Source organism: Plasmodium coatneyi, chromosome 5 (genome assembly GCF_001680005.1).
Source record: "Plasmodium coatneyi strain Hackeri chromosome 5, complete sequence".
NCBI classification, from domain to species: Eukaryota; Apicomplexa; class Aconoidasida; order Haemosporida; family Plasmodiidae; genus Plasmodium; species Plasmodium coatneyi.
The window spans coordinates 1,213,785-1,231,321 of record NC_033560.1 but is presented as its reverse complement, the minus strand read 5'-3'; the positions used below and the strand labels follow the sequence as shown (position 1 = coordinate 1,231,321).

The 17,537-nt window shown below is 43.3% G+C and overlaps 7 protein-coding genes across 7 annotated transcripts; 1 reads left to right on the top strand and 6 right to left on the bottom strand.

The window, feature by feature from the left end:
* Positions 1-776: 776 nt before the first annotated feature.
* Positions 777-1,968, top strand: PCOAH_00012300 (Uncharacterized protein; the record flags this gene model as incomplete). Its single annotated transcript, XM_020058039.1, has 2 exons — positions 777-856; positions 1,062-1,968. Coding segments are annotated over 2 exons (987 nt in total), but the record flags the coding sequence as incomplete, so codon positions are not given.
* A 255-nt stretch (positions 1,969-2,223) lies between these two features.
* PCOAH_00012290 (Got1 domain containing protein) lies at positions 2,224-2,634 on the bottom strand (the record flags this gene model as incomplete). The annotated part of the gene is made up of 2 exons (XM_020058038.1): positions 2,224-2,395; positions 2,576-2,634. The coding sequence occupies 2 exons, from the start codon at positions 2,632-2,634 to the stop codon at positions 2,224-2,226; spliced, it is 231 nt and encodes a 76-aa protein (XP_019913530.1).
* Positions 2,635-4,051: 1,417 nt separating this feature from the next.
* Positions 4,052-4,981, bottom strand: PCOAH_00012280 (Uncharacterized protein; the record flags this gene model as incomplete). Its single annotated transcript, XM_020058037.1, has 2 exons — positions 4,052-4,515; positions 4,690-4,981. The coding sequence occupies 2 exons, from the start codon at positions 4,979-4,981 to the stop codon at positions 4,052-4,054; spliced, it is 756 nt and encodes a 251-aa protein (XP_019913565.1).
* A 417-nt stretch (positions 4,982-5,398) lies between these two features.
* On the bottom strand, positions 5,399-8,037 carry PCOAH_00012270 (Uncharacterized protein; the record flags this gene model as incomplete). The annotated part of the gene is made up of 10 exons (XM_020058036.1): positions 5,399-5,543; positions 5,703-5,785; positions 5,942-6,038; positions 6,154-6,270; positions 6,446-6,537; positions 6,671-6,730; positions 6,912-7,172; positions 7,338-7,646; positions 7,790-7,867; positions 7,951-8,037. 10 exons carry the CDS (start codon positions 8,035-8,037, stop codon positions 5,399-5,401), a joined length of 1,329 nt encoding a protein of 442 aa, XP_019913555.1.
* A 1,479-nt stretch (positions 8,038-9,516) lies between these two features.
* Positions 9,517-11,069, bottom strand: PCOAH_00012260 (Uncharacterized protein; the record flags this gene model as incomplete). The annotated part of the gene is made up of 4 exons (XM_020058035.1): positions 9,517-9,615; positions 9,780-9,866; positions 10,005-10,121; positions 10,257-11,069. 4 exons carry the CDS (start codon positions 11,067-11,069, stop codon positions 9,517-9,519), a joined length of 1,116 nt encoding a protein of 371 aa, XP_019913588.1.
* Positions 11,070-12,882: 1,813 nt separating this feature from the next.
* Positions 12,883-15,056, bottom strand: PCOAH_00012250 (Uncharacterized protein; the record flags this gene model as incomplete). Its single annotated transcript, XM_020058034.1, has 9 exons — positions 12,883-12,914; positions 13,073-13,134; positions 13,245-13,288; positions 13,392-13,411; positions 13,603-13,701; positions 13,861-14,024; positions 14,225-14,291; positions 14,445-14,654; positions 14,832-15,056. 9 exons carry the CDS (start codon positions 14,947-14,949, stop codon positions 12,883-12,885), a joined length of 816 nt encoding a protein of 271 aa, XP_019913622.1.
* Positions 15,057-15,724: 668 nt separating this feature from the next.
* Positions 15,725-17,143, bottom strand: PCOAH_00012240 (Uncharacterized protein; the record flags this gene model as incomplete). Its single annotated transcript, XM_020058033.1, has 1 exon — positions 15,725-17,143. The coding sequence occupies one exon, from the start codon at positions 17,141-17,143 to the stop codon at positions 15,725-15,727; it is 1,419 nt and encodes a 472-aa protein (XP_019913368.1).
* Between the last annotated feature and the right edge of the window lie 394 nt (positions 17,144-17,537).

Below are 17,537 nucleotides of genomic sequence, written 5' to 3'. Positions count from 1 at the left end.
CTGTGAATTTTACCCTCAGGTGGGAATCGCGGCTAAGATGCGGGGGGAGGGGCTCGCACCGATCTGGCCCCAAGTAGGAACCCACAAAAAAATACATACATTCTACCTTTCGTAGCGAAACGTAGTGAACTTGACGGATGGGTGTTCCGTTAAAAAGTTACACACATGCTGTTGCCCACCCCACATTGCATTTTTTTCTTCGACCACGTGCAAACAGTTCAATGTGTTCGAAGAAAGCAACGGGTTAGTCTTTCCTTCTATATAGCACGACCATTTCTTCATCCCAAGTGCAAATAGGAAAAGTGACCATACGATGTAAGGAAGTATTTCTCTTCCTCGCTTGCACGGATGTGCTGACCCTGTTTTGTGTGGGATGCCCCTCGTCGTGCGTTTCCTTTCCCCTTTTCATGTGCTCCCCAATAAATTTCTCCAACAAGGGACCATTCGCGTGTACCTCCACCTGTACGTACGCACGTGCAGCGTGAACAGACAAACAATTACAGCAGTAGTCTCATTGGATAATTTCCTTTAAAGAAGAAAAAGCACAAATGTGTATTTAATTGACCGCACAGAAGTATCACCCCACCATACATTGGGACTACTTCATCACGCACGCCGAACCGCAGATGAAACCGAAAGGACTTCCCCCTTCCAACAGGACCTCCACACATCCGCTCACCTTCATATCACCCGGAAGTTAAAATAAGTGTAGGCAAAGTAACTCAAGGGAGCTACGCTAAAGTGTGCATAGTTGCCTGTGTGAGCCTTCCCCCCTTATGGCAGACCCTATAGGAGAAGCAACTTGCAGATCTGTGGAGCGCATTTTCGACGCCGTCCCCTTTAACAAAAGTGATAGGTAATTCGTCGAAAAAAAAAGTGACCTACGCATTGAGTGTTCCCCCCTTTGTTGTCGCCCCAAGCTGCTTCACGCATGTGTTGTTATGAGTGCATAGTTACGTCTACTTCGTTTTTTTTTTTTCCTTTTCCATGTTGTGATTCTTCCTATTCCTGCATAGATTTAACGCTTTAATGAGTGACCGCTTCGCTGCGTCCCCCCTTAGGAAAAAGCTCCAATTCGAGGACAAGAAGCTAAACCACTTCTTCGAAAATGGGATACTCAATTACAGCCTCGTTGAGGTGGTGGGCGCGTCGGGCAGCGGCAAAACGCAGTTCGCCCTGACCCTCTGTGCAGAGCTCCTTTTAAAAATTATTGAAGAGAAAAAACAGGCCATAGTTTTTTATGTGTACTTTAATCGAATGTTCCCCATGCGAAGGTTGGAAGAAATAGTTAGGAGGAAGTTGGAGTTGAGGGGGGGACATAGTAGTTGTAAGGAACCGCATGGAGGGGGTAACACGTGTGGCTGCATCAACAGGGGGAATGAAAAGAGGACGGAGCAGGTGGAGGGGTCTGCACGAATGGGAAACCATCATCAGACAGATCATGAGCAGACGTGGCATGACGAGGCAGGCCAGCCAAACCCGCACCACGCGCAGAATTGTCCCGTCCGAAGTGCGCTGCAAAATTTGTACATACAAAAAATAAACGAAGAAAAGGAATTCTTCCAGTTAATAAAAAAAGACATAAACTATATACTGAAACACCACCAGATTTCCCTCCTTGTGGTAGATTCATTAAACTGTCTCTTTAATGGAAATGATAAAATGGAAGTATACAGAAAGTGCCAACTCTTTACAGCCATCTCTCAATCTATGAAACAACTGGCATACGATAATAACTTTTTCTTATTGGTACTTAACAGTTGGCACCCACGGAAGGACTACATCCATTTTTCCTTCAACCTTTTTGACTATGTCATTAACTCTTCCTTTTCTAATACGATCATATATTTTAAAAAGAGGAAGAGAAAAAATAAAATTGATCGCAGGATGATCATAAAGTGTTCCGAATTTTTGCGAAAGTATAAATCGATGCGCTTCGAAATTAACGACTCCGGGTTTAGCGTTCCCTGAACCCAGCCAAAGGGGGGTGAGACCATTTATATATCCATCGTGTTTTTAAAAATGGAGGAAAATATTCCTGTGCGTTTTTCAAAGGAGTCAAATGGAAGGGTGTGCAGCGCAAAAAAAGGGGAAAAGAAACAAGGTGAATGGAAACAATGCGGGGAAAAAAACGGAGAAAAAACGGAAAATTGAAAAAAGAAAAACTGCCGCAATGAACACGCACGGGCATGTATTTCCACACAGATGCACTCGCCGATGAGCTCAAATCGGCAGGCGCTTATTATTCATGATGTAATCAGCCAGCTGCTTTATGCCCGGAATTTCCAGAATAAAACTGAGGGGGGAATATTTCACAAAATTAACAATATTCGGCAGGAAGGAGAAAAATAACTTGTATATGCCATAGCCTTGAAAGAGGAAGCCAATAAATGTCCTACTCATAATGATAAGGAAGAAGCCAAAGAGGAAACTTGCAGTCCCCCCAATTTTCTTCCGGTTCATAAAGAAGCGCACGATTTTTGTTGCCCCAACTAAAAAATATAAACCCAGTAAAAAAAAGACATTAGACATACACAAAAAAAATTTGTCAAAAAATAAAAACACTCCAATAAACCCTGATGCTATTCCTAAGAAGAAGAGTAGCAATCCTGCCGTTTTGTTTTCATCTAACATTTTTTTTTACATTTATTTGTACATTTACGGAGAGGGGGGGGCGGCGATTGCACATTTGTTTTCTTCCTTCAGCTCTGTTTGCGGGAAGGCTAATACATGCGTAAGCAACTCTACGTTGTGGCAACCCTATCGTGTGTGTGCCTTCGTAAAGCTATCACACAGCTGCCACACAACCGTTTCACAACTTCGATCGAGCTTGATCATGCTAGCGCCCTGTCTGCATTACCGTCCGTTATCGCTTCTTCCGCCCTCCACGTCTTCTTAATTCGGAATGTCGTCTCTCCCTTGCAGTGTGACCCGTCTACCCTCGGACGTTTACCGCTTCAAGTGCGCTTTTAAAATGAGTGGGCAAATCTTCGAGGGCATTCTCGCGTCAGCCTTTCATCGGGGCGTACGGAAGTGTCCTAAACGTCTTCAACCGTTTGATGTGTTTTGACCCGTTTGGAAAATTATCACGTGCTGGGTCATCTGCTGGGAATCTCCTTCCCCTGGGGGGGGAATTATTTCTCTTCACATTTACTATACAACAGCGCGGTTACCTCGTGGGCGCCACGCTGGGAAAATTGCAGAACGCCGGAGTGGTCACTTGGTAAATGGCGAAGACCCTCGGGCGGCAATTACCGTTTGAATGGAAAAAATGGTATATGCAAGTGCACGTGCATTTATACGTATATGCATATAATTTTTATATTTAAATTTCCTTTCTTTTTAGCCGCGGTACGCACGCTTGAAACGATCAAATGTGAGTCAATTTCAAGTGGCGAATTCGCCATGCAGAAATTGCTGCGCCTCTGCGTCCTGTAACTTTTTTTTTTTTTTTTTTTTTTTTTTTTCCATTTCAAAGGGGCCAATTCGCGCACCGCGGGTCGGCGCATGCGCTGTGCTGCAAGTGTACACGTCACAAATGGGCAGGTGTACAAATATATATGCGTTGTAAACACAATTATAAATATTTGCACGCGAATAAATATGCGTACTAAATGGATGAATATGAATGCCATTTGGAAGAAGCGAAACAACACTTATGTCAAATTTGCACGAGGGGGAAATGGATGAGGAGAATATCGCCCTGTTGGTAACTTCGGACCTGCGGTGAAGTGCGGCAAAAAAAAAAAAAAAAATGCAGTGGCGTGTAATGCGCCCCAACGTACGTATATAAAAAGGTACACATTCTGTTTACGATTGCCATGTAGTTTAGCCGCTGCGCGTGTAGATTTTCTCAGTTGTCAAGGTGCATAGATGAACTTCCTCTACGTGGTGTGCATCGTTACTACTTAATCGTTTTTACAATTGGACCAAGGATGGCACCGCGGGTGGAAAAAGGCAAAAGTACACATCGCCCGTTATACACAGGTACAGATTTGCACTTCCACCGTGTCAACAGAGCATCCTCAGTTCTTCCAACACATGTGACCCCTCAGGACGCACTTCCGAAAAATAACCCCTTAACGACTTCATGGCGCTTCTTCAAAATGTGAAGGTGGTCAGCGTATTCAAAAACGTAAAGGCAAATGTTGTCCACCCCAAAGCGTCTGATGTAGCGATATATGTCCATCCTGCTACTGACGGCGGAGTTTAAAAAGCAAATTTCCACATTCTTTAAAAACAACTGCTCAGAAAAATTAAATAAAATCCTGTTATGCTGTAGGGTAAATAATGCATACAAGACATTTTTGTGGTTAAAAATATTTTTCACTTTTTGGATCACGTCCTTTTTTTCATCCTCTAATAATTTTTCACCTCCCAATGCTGCTTCATTTAAGCGTACAAGATATTCGTTCATATTTTCGAACGGTTTACTGTCCTCACAGTTAAGCAGTTTTTTCTTGTGACTTTTGCTGCTTCGCACGTTAAGTACTTTATCCATTAGCAGACTTCTTCCTGCGAAGTAAAAGGGGGGAGGAGTGTCTTCACAAATGTCGCTTACACCTTTCTCCAGGGAAAGCGTTCTTTTTAATTTTGGTACTCTTCGCACGTTCACACGTATACTCTTCACGTGGTTTCTTCTTTTCAGCGATGCCCCCTCTGCTGCTCATTTGAACCCTCTTTGCTTACCCAAAATGTGCAAGTGCTGAACATGCGGTGGATATTTGTCCCAGTTAAAAATGACGTCCACGTAAATCCGGATGAGTCTTTCAAAGAAGTCCCCCTCTTTTCCACTATGAAGGTTACAGGGCTGTGTGTTTATACTCCAGTGGGGAAGCTTCCTCTGGTCAATTTCTTCCCCCGCGTTGCTCATTTGAATACTCCCTATCTTTGTGCCGCGTGTAAAAAATTGGGGTACTTCCCATGTGGACGCATAAAGACGAACACCCTGGGGGGTTCGAAAAATGCCCCGCGTTTTCATTGCGGGGAGGGAGGGACCAAACTGCTAATGAGAATATGGGGTGGAACTTCCAACCGTAACCCCGCTTTAAGGCTACTCATAGTTATTCCGATACGTCAACACACGAAGGGAACCCCCACCTCCGGTCTGGTACAAACTTTCCAATTGGACTTTTTGTTTTAACCTAATCCATGTCGTTCTCAGTTTATCGTTTTTTTCACATAGTGGGAAAGAATGGCACATCTACGTTGCAACCACGTTACTGCTGCACGACGCAGAAAAAACAAAAAAAAAGGATCCTAAAAAATGTTAGGAGTCCTCCCGGAATGCCCTCCAATGAGCATGGTATACCCATTCGTAAATTTGCAGAACGCACATGGGATTTAATGCGCAACTGGCGTGACATATCTCCGGTTTTTACAGAAAAAAAAAAAAAAACTACAATGCAGACCTTACGAGAAAGTCGCTCTCCTTAAACTTCACCTTTTTGTTTAAGTTTAATTTATTTTCCATCTCGTCAATAATACTGCTATATTCTTTGTTCTTCTTCCTGAGTGCGTGTAACTCTTTCTTTAAAAGGATTCTACAGGAGGGAAGTGTGGGGGAGGCGTTAGCGTGATCGGTGGTGTGTGCATCTGAGGCATTATTCGCGTGGATGAAGCGGAGGGGTAAATTTTCCTTCTCCTATGCTTCGCCCACACGAAAAATATCCCTCTTTTTTGCGCTGTTTTTCTGAACGAACATGTCCAGGATGGTTTTATTTTTCCTCTTGAAGAAATTCTCCAGAAGCTGCGCCTGATCTTCGTTTTTCTTCTGCATGTCGGTCTGCCCGGGGGGGAAAAAAGCAAATGGAGGAAATGCAAGATGGTTCACACGCGGTCCCTTCCCCCAAGGTGTATTCACAGGGATAGTTAATATCGTCGCTTCGTCATAAATGCTATCGGTGAGACCAACGCAACGCCACGCTCCTGGCGCACTCACCGTTAATTCATCCCCTTCCAGGTTAACAGGCCCGACTTCTTCCTGACTTGGCACGTCCAAACTGGACGCAATTTTTTCCCGCTCCGTTTCGTATCTCCTTAGGGGGGAGGAAACATTTGAAAGGTGTCTCTCATCAATCCGTGTGTATCAATGAAGAGAGCACATCCGATGTGCTACACATGAGGTTGCCCTCCTTTGGGGAAAACACCTACCTGCACAAGTTGTTCGTGTTTATCAACTTATTTGCGAGAGAAATATTTTCTTCCAACGCGCTTATGCATTTGCTTGAACTCACGGTGATGTCGATAAGTCTCTGCTTGTCGTTATGTCTGACGGGTGGAGCGGGTGGTCAAGCAAATTGTTACGCTTAACTGTGTGAGAGTGCTTACCCATGCAACCTCCTACTTAGTGATCCAGTGGTTGATGTGTAAGCAGAAGGAACAACATCCCCTTTTGCTATCATTTCAAGCTGCTTTTTTTTTTTTTTTAAATTTAGTGGCTCACTTCAACTTTTGGAGGATCATCTTGATTGCCCTGATGTGGTTGAGCAGTTGGGTCTTCTCATTTCGCAGTCGCTCGATTTGCATTTCGTAAATCTGCCTTGTCATGTTAGTTTGGACGAATGGGGAACAAGAACCATTAGAGGTGGGAGATGACAAACTATACAATGCCCTCCTCTGTTGGAGCTACTCAACTTGACTTTCATACCGCGCATGACGCATTACCCACCTTGATGTCATTTTCCAGCTTTAATTTCCAGCTGTCGATTTTGAGTTCCAGGTCGTGCACCTTAGAAGGGGGAGGCGGCGAAGAAAAGGAACGTAAATTAAGAAACAAACGAAGCACACACTTTAGCGTATGTGCCGATGGGTAATGATGGACCTCCTTCAATTTTTCTAAAACTGCTCATCTCGTAAATTGCTCAACGTGCAAACTGCCCCGTAGCCCCTCCAGATTTACTCCCCCTTACCTCCCGCTCCTTCGTGGACAGGTTACTTTTACTCCGCTCGTATTTCTCCTTAATAGAGTTGTAACTATCGGTCGCCTCATCCAGCGCCTTTTTATTTTCGCTGATGAGGCTGCTAAACCTCGTTTCGTTCTGTTCCTTGAACTTTTCAAATTTGTAGTTGGAGATGTACCTCTCGGCGATGTAGTTTTTGTAAATTTCGTCCAGCAGCTCGAACTCTTCCTTTTGCAGTTCCGTCTTTCTGGTCTTCTGGCTTTGTTCAATCTGCACAAGGGGGGAGGAACTCAATCATATGGTCGTCAATCTGTTGTTTTACCTGATCGTCTATCTGATCCTTTATGGTGTTGCCTGCCCAACTGTGTGGCAAGCCGCGTAACAAACCGCGTAACAAACTGCGTAACAAACAGTGTAACAAACTGCGCGCCCCACCTGGCTGTAGAACAAATTTATGTTGTGGATGATGCTGTTCCGGTTGCTGACCAGAATCTCCCGATCTTCCTCAAAATGGACAAAAAGTTTATTTATGTCCTGCTCAAATTGCCTCTGTAAGTTAGTCATGTTTTCCTTGTGTATGTCTACGAGCATGCTGAGCTTCCCATTTTTTAATTCCTCGATTTTGTCAAAAATGGCTTCCTCCTCCAGCTCGTCATTCAGAAAGAGCAGCAATTTGTCATTGATGTTTTTGTTGATCTCATGGTTGCTAATTTCGTCGTCTATGTTTTTCTTCAGTTGCTTCAGCTGTGGTGGGTGGGGCAGAGCAACGCAAAAATGCATTCCAGCAGTGTGCATGATTAGGGCATCTATTAGTATGTACCAGCGGGGCCCCCTTCCTTTTTGAGTCACCCCGAACAGGTCTCTTCTCCACTTTTTCTCCGACGCACCTTTAAATTTCTCAGTAAATCTATCCACCGCAAGATCGTGGGAGGCTTGTCGTTTTTCTTTTCAGTTGGCGCGTTTTTCTAGCAAAAAAAAAAAGAAGGCAAATAGTTACGCCTACACACCACGCATGCTTGTCGCTGTGTTGTCCTGTTTTTGGACATACCGAGGGTGGTGTCTTTTTCTTTAGTGCGCCTGGGGAGTTCTTTAACTTGCTCACATCTTTTTTCTTCTTTCCCTTATTTTTTATCATTTTTTTTTTTTTCTTTTTGATGCCTTCTATGAAGCTAAAAACTTGGTAGGAATTTCCTTCCGTCAGAGGGGGAAGCTTCCCGCGAGCTCCTCGTTTGTCGTGCCTAGCGTGGCTATCCCCATGTGAATACTAACGTGTAGTCACCCTCACACGACTCTATTTTCACGCACGTGCTAATCTACCCATCAATAGACGCGCCACTACACACAAATTCTGGACGCTTTGAATTTCCCCTTTGAGCTTCCCTCACAAAGTATTCCACATTTTTGCCTATCCGGGGGGGAGAGGCGTAAAGGAGGAAAACCATTTAAAACGTAGGAAGAAGTGGAAGGAATACTCTCCCCATTCTCTCCAAAAAATGCCAAACTATACATGCCGGTCACTCCTTCTGTCTTGTGCATTTCTTCACTGTATGTGCACACACACACTCTGGTGCCGACGCAATGCACTTTTTTCTTCACATCCCGGTGCCTCCCTTTCGAACGCAGAGAGGCGATCCAAACAGGTTCATCAAAAAAAAAGTAATTATAAAATTAAGCAAAATTTTTTAAAAGAGAAAAATTAATGAGCAATTATGAGCAAATAAACTGAAAGAAAAACATTTAAAAAAAAAAAAAAAAAATCTCACTCAACTCTCCCCCCAGAAGCAGTATATGCCCCTGAAGCCTTAAAAGAATTTACCCATTCGACACGTACACATGCGTTTACATATTAAAACAAAAAAAAAAATTTAAATAGTCACATTTACGCGTTCGTGCATGCCTGTGGAAGGGGGAGGGGTAACGCCTCTTCTTGCACAGGTGTTTCTTCAAAAAGGGCCAACAACTTTGCCCATATGTAAAGGTAGACGCATTCACAACATTACGCTTGTCCCTACACACATGCACATATGTAGATTTACCACTCCACCCCCGAGGGGAGGCACTCGAACTACGCACGAGGGAATGGGACGGAAAAAAAATACATGTTCAAAAGGTTGATTTTATGTAAAGCATAATTTTACAAAGAAACTTCCAGTAGGGACTTAAAAAAAAAAAAAAAAGACGTCCGTCTATATGTGAGTAGGGTACACGTACGTAGTATGTCAGCCCACTGTAACGGCTACTATAGTCATGTGGACCCATATACCACAATTCGGAAAATCTGAATTAGGGAAAAATTCAAACACTTCAGTTCGATCAAGCTTCAAACTGGGGAAATTATAAATTCTTCAAAATTGTTAAATCGAATTTACTGATCCTAACTTGGCATTAAAAAAAAGGGGATCAAAATAGTCACCATCATATTACCAAAAAAAGAAGAAAAAAGAGAGCTGCGAAATCTCCCTGTCTATGAGAACCTGCTCGGAAAAGAAAAAAATATATATATATACATATATATATATATATTGGAGAATTTTAAAGAGTCGGATTGCCTAATGGGTGAACCACTCTCGTAGTCACATCGCTTCTACACATCCCCCCAGCTCCATTCTCGCACTTACATTTTAATTTGAACGGATCCTGACAGAGCCAAATGTTTGTACGCGTAGGACCCCTTGGCGATTATGGACATGGCCACTTGGATGAGCTTCAGTTGCTGCGAAGGTTCACGGATGGACACGGACGTGAGCAAAGAAACGGGCACGAAACAAACGCGGAAAAGCACCAGCAGCGGGTACCGACGTGTATATACGCTGCCATACTGGTGCGTACACATCGGCTAATTCGGCAAACGCGTGGCAGCCTTTGCCTTCTTCTCACCCCTGTGAAGTCCTCCAGGGACAGGCCCGCCTGCACCTTCACGTTGAAGGCTCTGTTAATTAATCCCGTGTTGGCTAGTTGTAACTCCTGCAAGGGGGGTAGCAGTGTCGTCATGTAAATAGGTTTGTGCATGTGTTCGCATTGGTGCACACACTGGTACGTACAATTGTGCACTCATTTGTTAACGCACTCGCGTAGGCGCATTATCTCACATTGCAGTCTTACATAAGTCGCCACTTCCTCAAAGTCGGTGTCGCCCAGGGAAATAAAATCAATTTTCTGCGAGATGTACGGGCGGTAGAGGGCGCAGTGCTGCTTAAGAATATCATCAAACTTTTTTTTCTGCAGTGCGTGGGGGAAGAAAAGGGAAACACATGAAGGGTGGACGGTAAGCACATGAAGGATTGAGGATAATTGCTCACGCGGGGAAGGCACACAATAAGTACGTCGCGCGAAAATGTTCACCCCGGGCCTCACCTTGGCGCACATCCAGAAGCGAAAATACTCATTCACATAAAGGGGGGACGGCTCCATCTGCTGTTCCGTCCGTATGATTGGAATTTGGCAGTACAGAAGCAGTTTTGAAAAGCGGGGGAAAAGCCACCTGACTGTCTCGATCCACTTGTCACTACGCGCATTGGTTACGATGAACACCGTGTGTGACAAGGACATGGCCAAATGAATTACAGAACAAGCAACTGACTCAAAGTTGCATTTTTTATTTAACTGAATTTCCTTCTTCAATTCTTTGATACCCTGCTTATAGCTAACTGAACACCTTGTGAGTAAAAAGGATCTGATCCAGTTGGTCGGAATGAGCGTATCATCCAAGTCAAAAATAATCACTCGTTTGCACTTCTCTAGGTACATTCCGCATGTGTTTTTCATATTTCTTTTTAACAACTGCAAGGTAAACGCAGCTTCCGGTATGGCTGGTTGGTAAATGTATTTTACCTTTTCTGGTGCATCATTTTTACCAACCATTTGGTAAGTTATATTTCCCCTCCCGTTGTCATTACTGCCAATGGTGTTGTTAAAATGTTTGGATTTCTCCCTCAAGTCGGTAATATCAATGGGGATGCCAAACACTTTGTTTTTATACATTTTCAATTTGGTGTCGTTATTTAAAAGGAAGTTGGCGTTATACTGTGGAAATGGAATAATGCTCAAGTGGCTACTGATGTCCATGCTGGAGAATGGGTGTCTCTTCAACATGTTCTTGGCGTCCACATTTGTGGGGATCAAACTATCGTTCGCGTTACACGGGATGATATCGTGCGGTAAATTCATAATTGCTGCGCGATGCTTCTCTGTGAGGATCGATGTTGGCGTTGTTTGATCGGTAGAAGTCCTTGCTCGGGTATATATAAACGTGTCTATATGTGTGTATATTTAAATATATATGTGTTTGCGTGTGCACCCGTCCAGCTGTGCCCCTGTCCACGTTCACTTTGCTCTACAACAACGTGGACGCCCTAAGCAGCTACAGGTTAGCGCCACTGCCAAATGCACCTGTCTTTGACGCGTCTCGAGGGGATGTATCCTCGCGGCGCTTTTCAAAAAAGGAAATGTACGTATTTTGGGTATATATTTGTGCATGTGCTTTTGTGCATATACATGTGTCCGTATTTATGGATGCGCTTAAAATACTTAAAGGGCGCCCTTTCGAATGAGCATCTGTTGGAAATGCTTGCGGGTGCTTAAAAGAGGGGAAATGCGGAAACAAAAAATCTGCCCTACTGTATGCGAATGGGTTAATTGCGCGAATTATTTCCGTCAGTAGTCGGGAATATGGGCATAAAAGTGGACATCAACATGTACGATGTTTCTTTCCTTTTCTTTTTGCTCATTTTTGCTCTTTTATTCTTTTCGTTTTTTTTTCCTTTTTTTTTTTTTTTTTTTTTTTTTCACACGGCTTGTTCATACATTTTTCATTTTATGAAAAAAAAATTATGAACGTTCATACATGTCTGTTGCGAAAGTACACGTACATGTATACAGCCAAAATGCAACTTCGAGCAAGCTATATATAAACACGTTTGGGTAAGCAATACTTTCGCATAAGTAAGAATTTACCTACTCGCGCGCTCACGTCTCGTATGTCGTACTGACAGATATTTCGTGTCTTTTGTTCGTTCCGCTTTGCGTATGTTGCTTATGCCTTTTGCTGCTTTGCCGACTTTATGCGTACAAGTGCACATTCGCCAAATGGGTCCCAGTGGAAGTGCGAAAAAAGTGGATCAAGGAGGGAAGCAAACGAAGCGAAGTAAAACAAAAAAAAAAGAGGCATGATAAAATAACACTAACCGAGTGGGGAACTATGCTGTAAGTAGCTACACTCGCGTATATATGCGTAATTTTTTTTTTTTTTTTTTTTTTTTTTTCTTGCCTGTTCATACATTTTTTCACGTTTTTAAAATGTCTGACGTTAAAATATATGCACCCTGTTATGCCATTTTTACGTACACTTTTGTATACCCATTTTTGTGCATGCAGACAGGCGCGTTTTATAGACGCAGGGGAAAAAATATGTGATAATAAGCAAAAATCAGAGATGCCACATTTGAGTGTTGTTATTCTTTTTTGTGATCCTCCATAAGGTACCAAAAGAGGGGTTGATGAAAAGGCGAAGGGCACAGGGATGGTGCTAAAAATAAAATTGGCATAAAGGGGGGAAATACGGAGTGAAAGAACAAGGAGAAAAAATGTTAAGGCGAAAAAATGCTGCCGCACGAAGTGAACTAAGCGAACCTGCATCACGTCAACTTTACCATCAGCCGTCCAACAAATTTGTTCTCCCAAATGTGAAATCCCCGATTGGCGTTTTGTCTTTTCCGCCCTCGGGAAAAATTTCAATTATGTGAAAGAGTTAAAAAAAACAATTAAAACGACAAAAAGACAGAACGGTTACGATAAATAGGACATCCAATAGGTACGCGCGACGCGTTTGGGGAGAATAAAGGTTGTTCCTCATTTTTTTTTTTTTTTCATTTTTAAACTTTACAAAAAAAAGAGAAAAAATAAACAAGGCAAAATTTACAATTGGAGCCACGTAAGTGTATGTGCACTTTAGTCCCTCTCAAGGTAAGGGGCTCCCTTCATATTATCTGTTCACCTTTTGCGCATCGGAGAAAACTGAAAATGAACGAGGAAAATGTCAATGTGATATCGTGGGTGCTAAGATTGTTGCACCGAAAGAATGCTTCCCACCGAATGGACGTTGGAGGGTATTAGCACAGGCGTACGTTCGTGTGCACGGCTGCTTTTCCACATCTGCATATGTTGGTGAGCACCTATTAGGATACATGCGAGGTAGCCCAGACCCACTACAATGCCAATCGTTAGAGCTACAACCCTGTAAAGGAAAAATGCAAAGGTGTAAATAGCTTGTTAAGATCCATTTTCCCATTTAATATAACCTCCCAGTTTTTTAAGCTTTCCATTTGGGTCTCTCATTTGGATTACATCTGAGCCGTTTGTGTAGGCGGAATTATTTCCTCCGTCAAGTACTTCATGAAGTGAAAGCAGGGGAAAAAAAAAAAAGGCATAAGTGCATAACTAAATAATGCATCTTTTTTGGCGCACTTCATTGCATGGTGAGGACGTTTCTACCTGTGAGGTTAGTGTCACCGCTGAGGGGGGGAAAAAAAAAGTACAAATCGACGGATTAAGAAGCAAATCAGGACCTGCCACACAATGTGTACTCTGTCTTAGCACACATCAACAGGGTGCAAATTGGACGTGACCTTCATTTTTGCAGATTCCTAGAAGAGTATATCTCCTGACACATTATTTCTACGGGGGATGATTCCCCACTTTTTACCTCTCAAAATGGAATACTCCAGGGAGTATCTTCGTATGTACATGTTGAAGGACTTGTTCATGGCGGTGGCAGTTCTGAAGTTGATGATCGACTGGGCTCCTAAGTATGCCGCGTCAGCAGTGGAGAGAGCGTGCATGCATGTGTGTGTAGATGAACATCTGCTTGTGCATTCGCGTGATTATTGCGATTGTGTGTGCACCGTGCACCATCTCTAAGGGGATAGTGGTGGTTATGCACTTTTTCCAAGTCGCTTATCACCTTTTCTCCACTTCAACATAAAAGTCGCGTCTTCCTTCACAAAGAGGAGCAGAATTCCGTCGTTGCAATTTCGGTTTCCCAATTTCCAATGTTCCAGTATTTGGGAAGAGAATGTCTCGGCGCTGACTCCATAAGGCAGGCGCTCAATGAGTGCTACGCCTAATCTGTTGTGCAGAAGAAGGGGGGAGTGAAGAAGGAGAGCTGGTTAACCATATCACGTATCTCTCGAATTTTTCACACTCTTCTCATTTTAGCATGTTCGTATGTTGCGAATTTATCTGCCAAGTTTTTGCCTCCAAATTGGGGAAAGTAAAATTCACAACATGCACTCTGGCGCAAAGAAAATGGAGTGCACTGGATTTACACGTAAGGGACTTCTCCTCTGTCTGCGCAGTAATGGCTGGAATTGCGTCTTTGGTAGTTCAAGATTTCTGCGATAAGACCGGGGGGGAGTTGCGGAATGGTTCGAAAAGGAATTATAGTTGTGTCCGTAGTAGGGGCAGCCACGGTATCGTAAAACGGGTGAACGAGTTGACACAAAAGTGACAAGATATATGATCGCATCGCTTTCCTTCTTAGCACACCTTCAAGCTTATCCGCCGTGCTCCGAGACAGGATTTTGTTCGGGTCGCACAGGTAGGAATAGTTCAACCCATTTCGATTACACAGGGAGGGGTGGATAAAGGGGTTCGGGAAATTTTCCAGAGTTACATAAAGTGAGTATGGCGGCTTGGACAGCACATCATCGTTGTCCCATGGGGTATCGACGTTAAGAAAGGTTCTTTTCAGCTTGTCTAAAAGAAGAGAAAAAGAAAATATATTGATAGTGCAGGAAATGGTAACCCTATTGTGATGTTGTTTTGTCTACATGCCATGTTGGGCATACGACGTAGTAAAATTTTGAAGCACGTTCGTTGCTTCCGTAATGCGTGCTTTGCCCTTTCCTTGTGTATTTATTTCCTTCCCCTCACCTTGGTTCGAGTTGCTAAACACAAAGGGGGGGTTTTCTATAGGAATTTTGGCAAGGGCTGCTAATCCGTGCAGCAAGAAGCAGAGGAGGGGCAAGACAAAAAAGTTAACTCGACTCATTTTTGTGCAAGCAGAGTATACGATATTTTTTAAAAAACAAACAGTGAAATGAAGTTTTTTTTTTTTTTTTTCTTTTCCCTTTGAGATAGTGCGTGTGGTGTATTCCCCTTTTTTCCGCTATTTTGGCAGATTTGTTCTTTCCTTTTACTTCCTCATATGTGACCGGTCGGTGGAATCACAGAACATTTTTGCGAGTGGATGAAAACTTACGGGTGCCGCTCACTCCGAGAGGGTTATCCGCACATAGGTATGAACGTGTGTGTCTATGCGTTTCTCCCATCTGTAGGGGGGTAGACCGTTGGAATTTTATTTATATATAAATTGTTTCCCCCCTGATGTGTATCTACACACCCAACGTGGGTCCCTCTCTGTGCAAAATCATTTGGCCATTTTGCAACTGTTTGAAGTTTTTTAAAAATAGTTAAAAAAAGGCACCAAAAATGCGCATCAAAAAAAAAAAAAAAAGTAACAAATTGTGCACACATGAGTGCGAACAAATGGAAGGCACTTTAAAGCGACATGAGGACAGGTTAAAGGTTCACCCTGCGACGGGCGCACATAAAGGTGACACTTCTCCCGCCGTTTCGTAAATTCAAATGGAGATAGAATACCAACGAATGGTATAACACACTGTGATGATAAATCATCCTACGTGGATGATGCACGTCGGATGGTTTAACCCCCCAAGGGGGAGTTGGCCCTCACAAGGATCACATACGTATGGCATATGAGAACTCACTCTGACCCAATTATTCTATTATTATATTTTTTTTTCCTACTTCTTCTTTTTCCTCCTGTGGGGATGCTTCTTCTTCCCCCCCACGACAATTTTCGGGTTGGTCAAAATGGCAACCTTGCCATTTTTCAAAGTGGTCCTGTAGGTCCAGTCGTTGGCATAGTTGTCATGCAGGTTGTCTCCACTGAAGGGGTCCTTTTTACTTTTCTGAGATTCGTACATTTTTTTTTGATGTGTTAAAAATTGTTTTCTGCCCCCCATGAGCAATTCATCTTCCCTAAATATTTGCAACTTATCTTGAAATTTTTTTTGAGAAGAATTTTTTTTTTTGGGAATACTATAAATGGTGTTTTTGGTATTAACCCTAAATTGGGGAATTTTCACGACTAGCTTTTTTAAATTATTATCCACCACGACATTTACTTTTCTCAAATTGTTATTTCCACATTTGGAGCAGAACATAACAGAAGTCTTTCTTACAAATGTGTAGCATGATGTGCATATATGTCCCCACAATTTTATGGAATTTATTTTAAATCCATCCATTGTTATTACATTTAAGCCCATCTGGTACATAACATTTTGCATGGCATAATCTGTCGTTACGCATGCTACTTTTGGGGTGAATTTTTCTTCCCTATTTACGTCTACATTTTGCGTGTCGTAATTGTTTATGTTTATCCATTGGCCTCCTTCGTCGTCCTCCTGGTTGGCCTCCTCCTCCACTTGTACGACTTCCTCTCTGATCATTTCGCACCCTCGGATTCGTCCCCCCGCTCTGGGTGAGTCGTCTCCATTAGCGCTTTCATTCGATTCGGCGTCACTTTCGTGTATACATTCATCCGCGTCTGCGTCGGTGTCACTTTCGTGCATACTTTCATCCGCGTCTGCGTCAGCGTCACTTCCTTGTATACTTCCACCCCCGTCTGTGACGTCGCACCCCCCCGTTGGGTCATCCTCCCGCTTCAAAACGTCCACCCCTGAGTCCGCCTTTTCCGGCTGCGTGCTGCTCGTGGTGGCTTCCCCCTCCTCAGTTGCTTGTTCACCCCCCGTGGGGCTATCCTCCATGTTCTTCCCTTTCCGCCTCCCCTTCCCCACATAATCAAACTCAACTTGGTCGTACTTATAAATGGTTTCCATAGGAGCAGCATTCAACTTGGACACATCTCCATGCATACGGTGCAGCATATAAGTCAGTGCAATGACGTCTATGTCTACCTCACTCAGGGAGTCGTAATCCCCAGTCAGCTTGGAAAAATATTTTACAAAATTCACATCCCTCTCTTCCGCCTGAGCAACAGTTAGCAGCGGCATCATGTTGTTCAGTCTCTTCCTCGAGTGCTCATCTTTTATTTCTTTTATAACTCCTTCTGTAACGTAGCAATCGTAGTTTGTGAACAATAAGTCCTTACACTTGATGACGCTGTTCGCGTCCAAAACGTATTTGTGCCTGCTCATCCTTCGTCTTGCTCAACTATGGGTTGCACATATGCCCCCTTATACAAATGCACGGACGCGTTGTGGCCACTTCTTTTTTTTTCTCCCGTTCCCGCGATGTAAGGGCTAAACTGTACCCGTTGTTACTTCGCGGGGCTACCCACGTCGCTCCTTCGCTACGTCTGCTACTTTTTTTTTGGTTCACTTCCTACCCTGTTAGTATGCTTACTATGTAAGGAGGCAACTACATACATACCTAAGTCCGTGTCATGTTTCCCCGATTAGGCGTTTTTTTTTTTTTTTTTCTGCTTTTTTTCCTCAACAGTTGCTGCCCGGTTGACTGTTCCGATGCGTTAAATTTGGAAGTCAACTTAGGGGGTTACAAACGAGGCATAAAAAATTGAGGGGAAAAAAA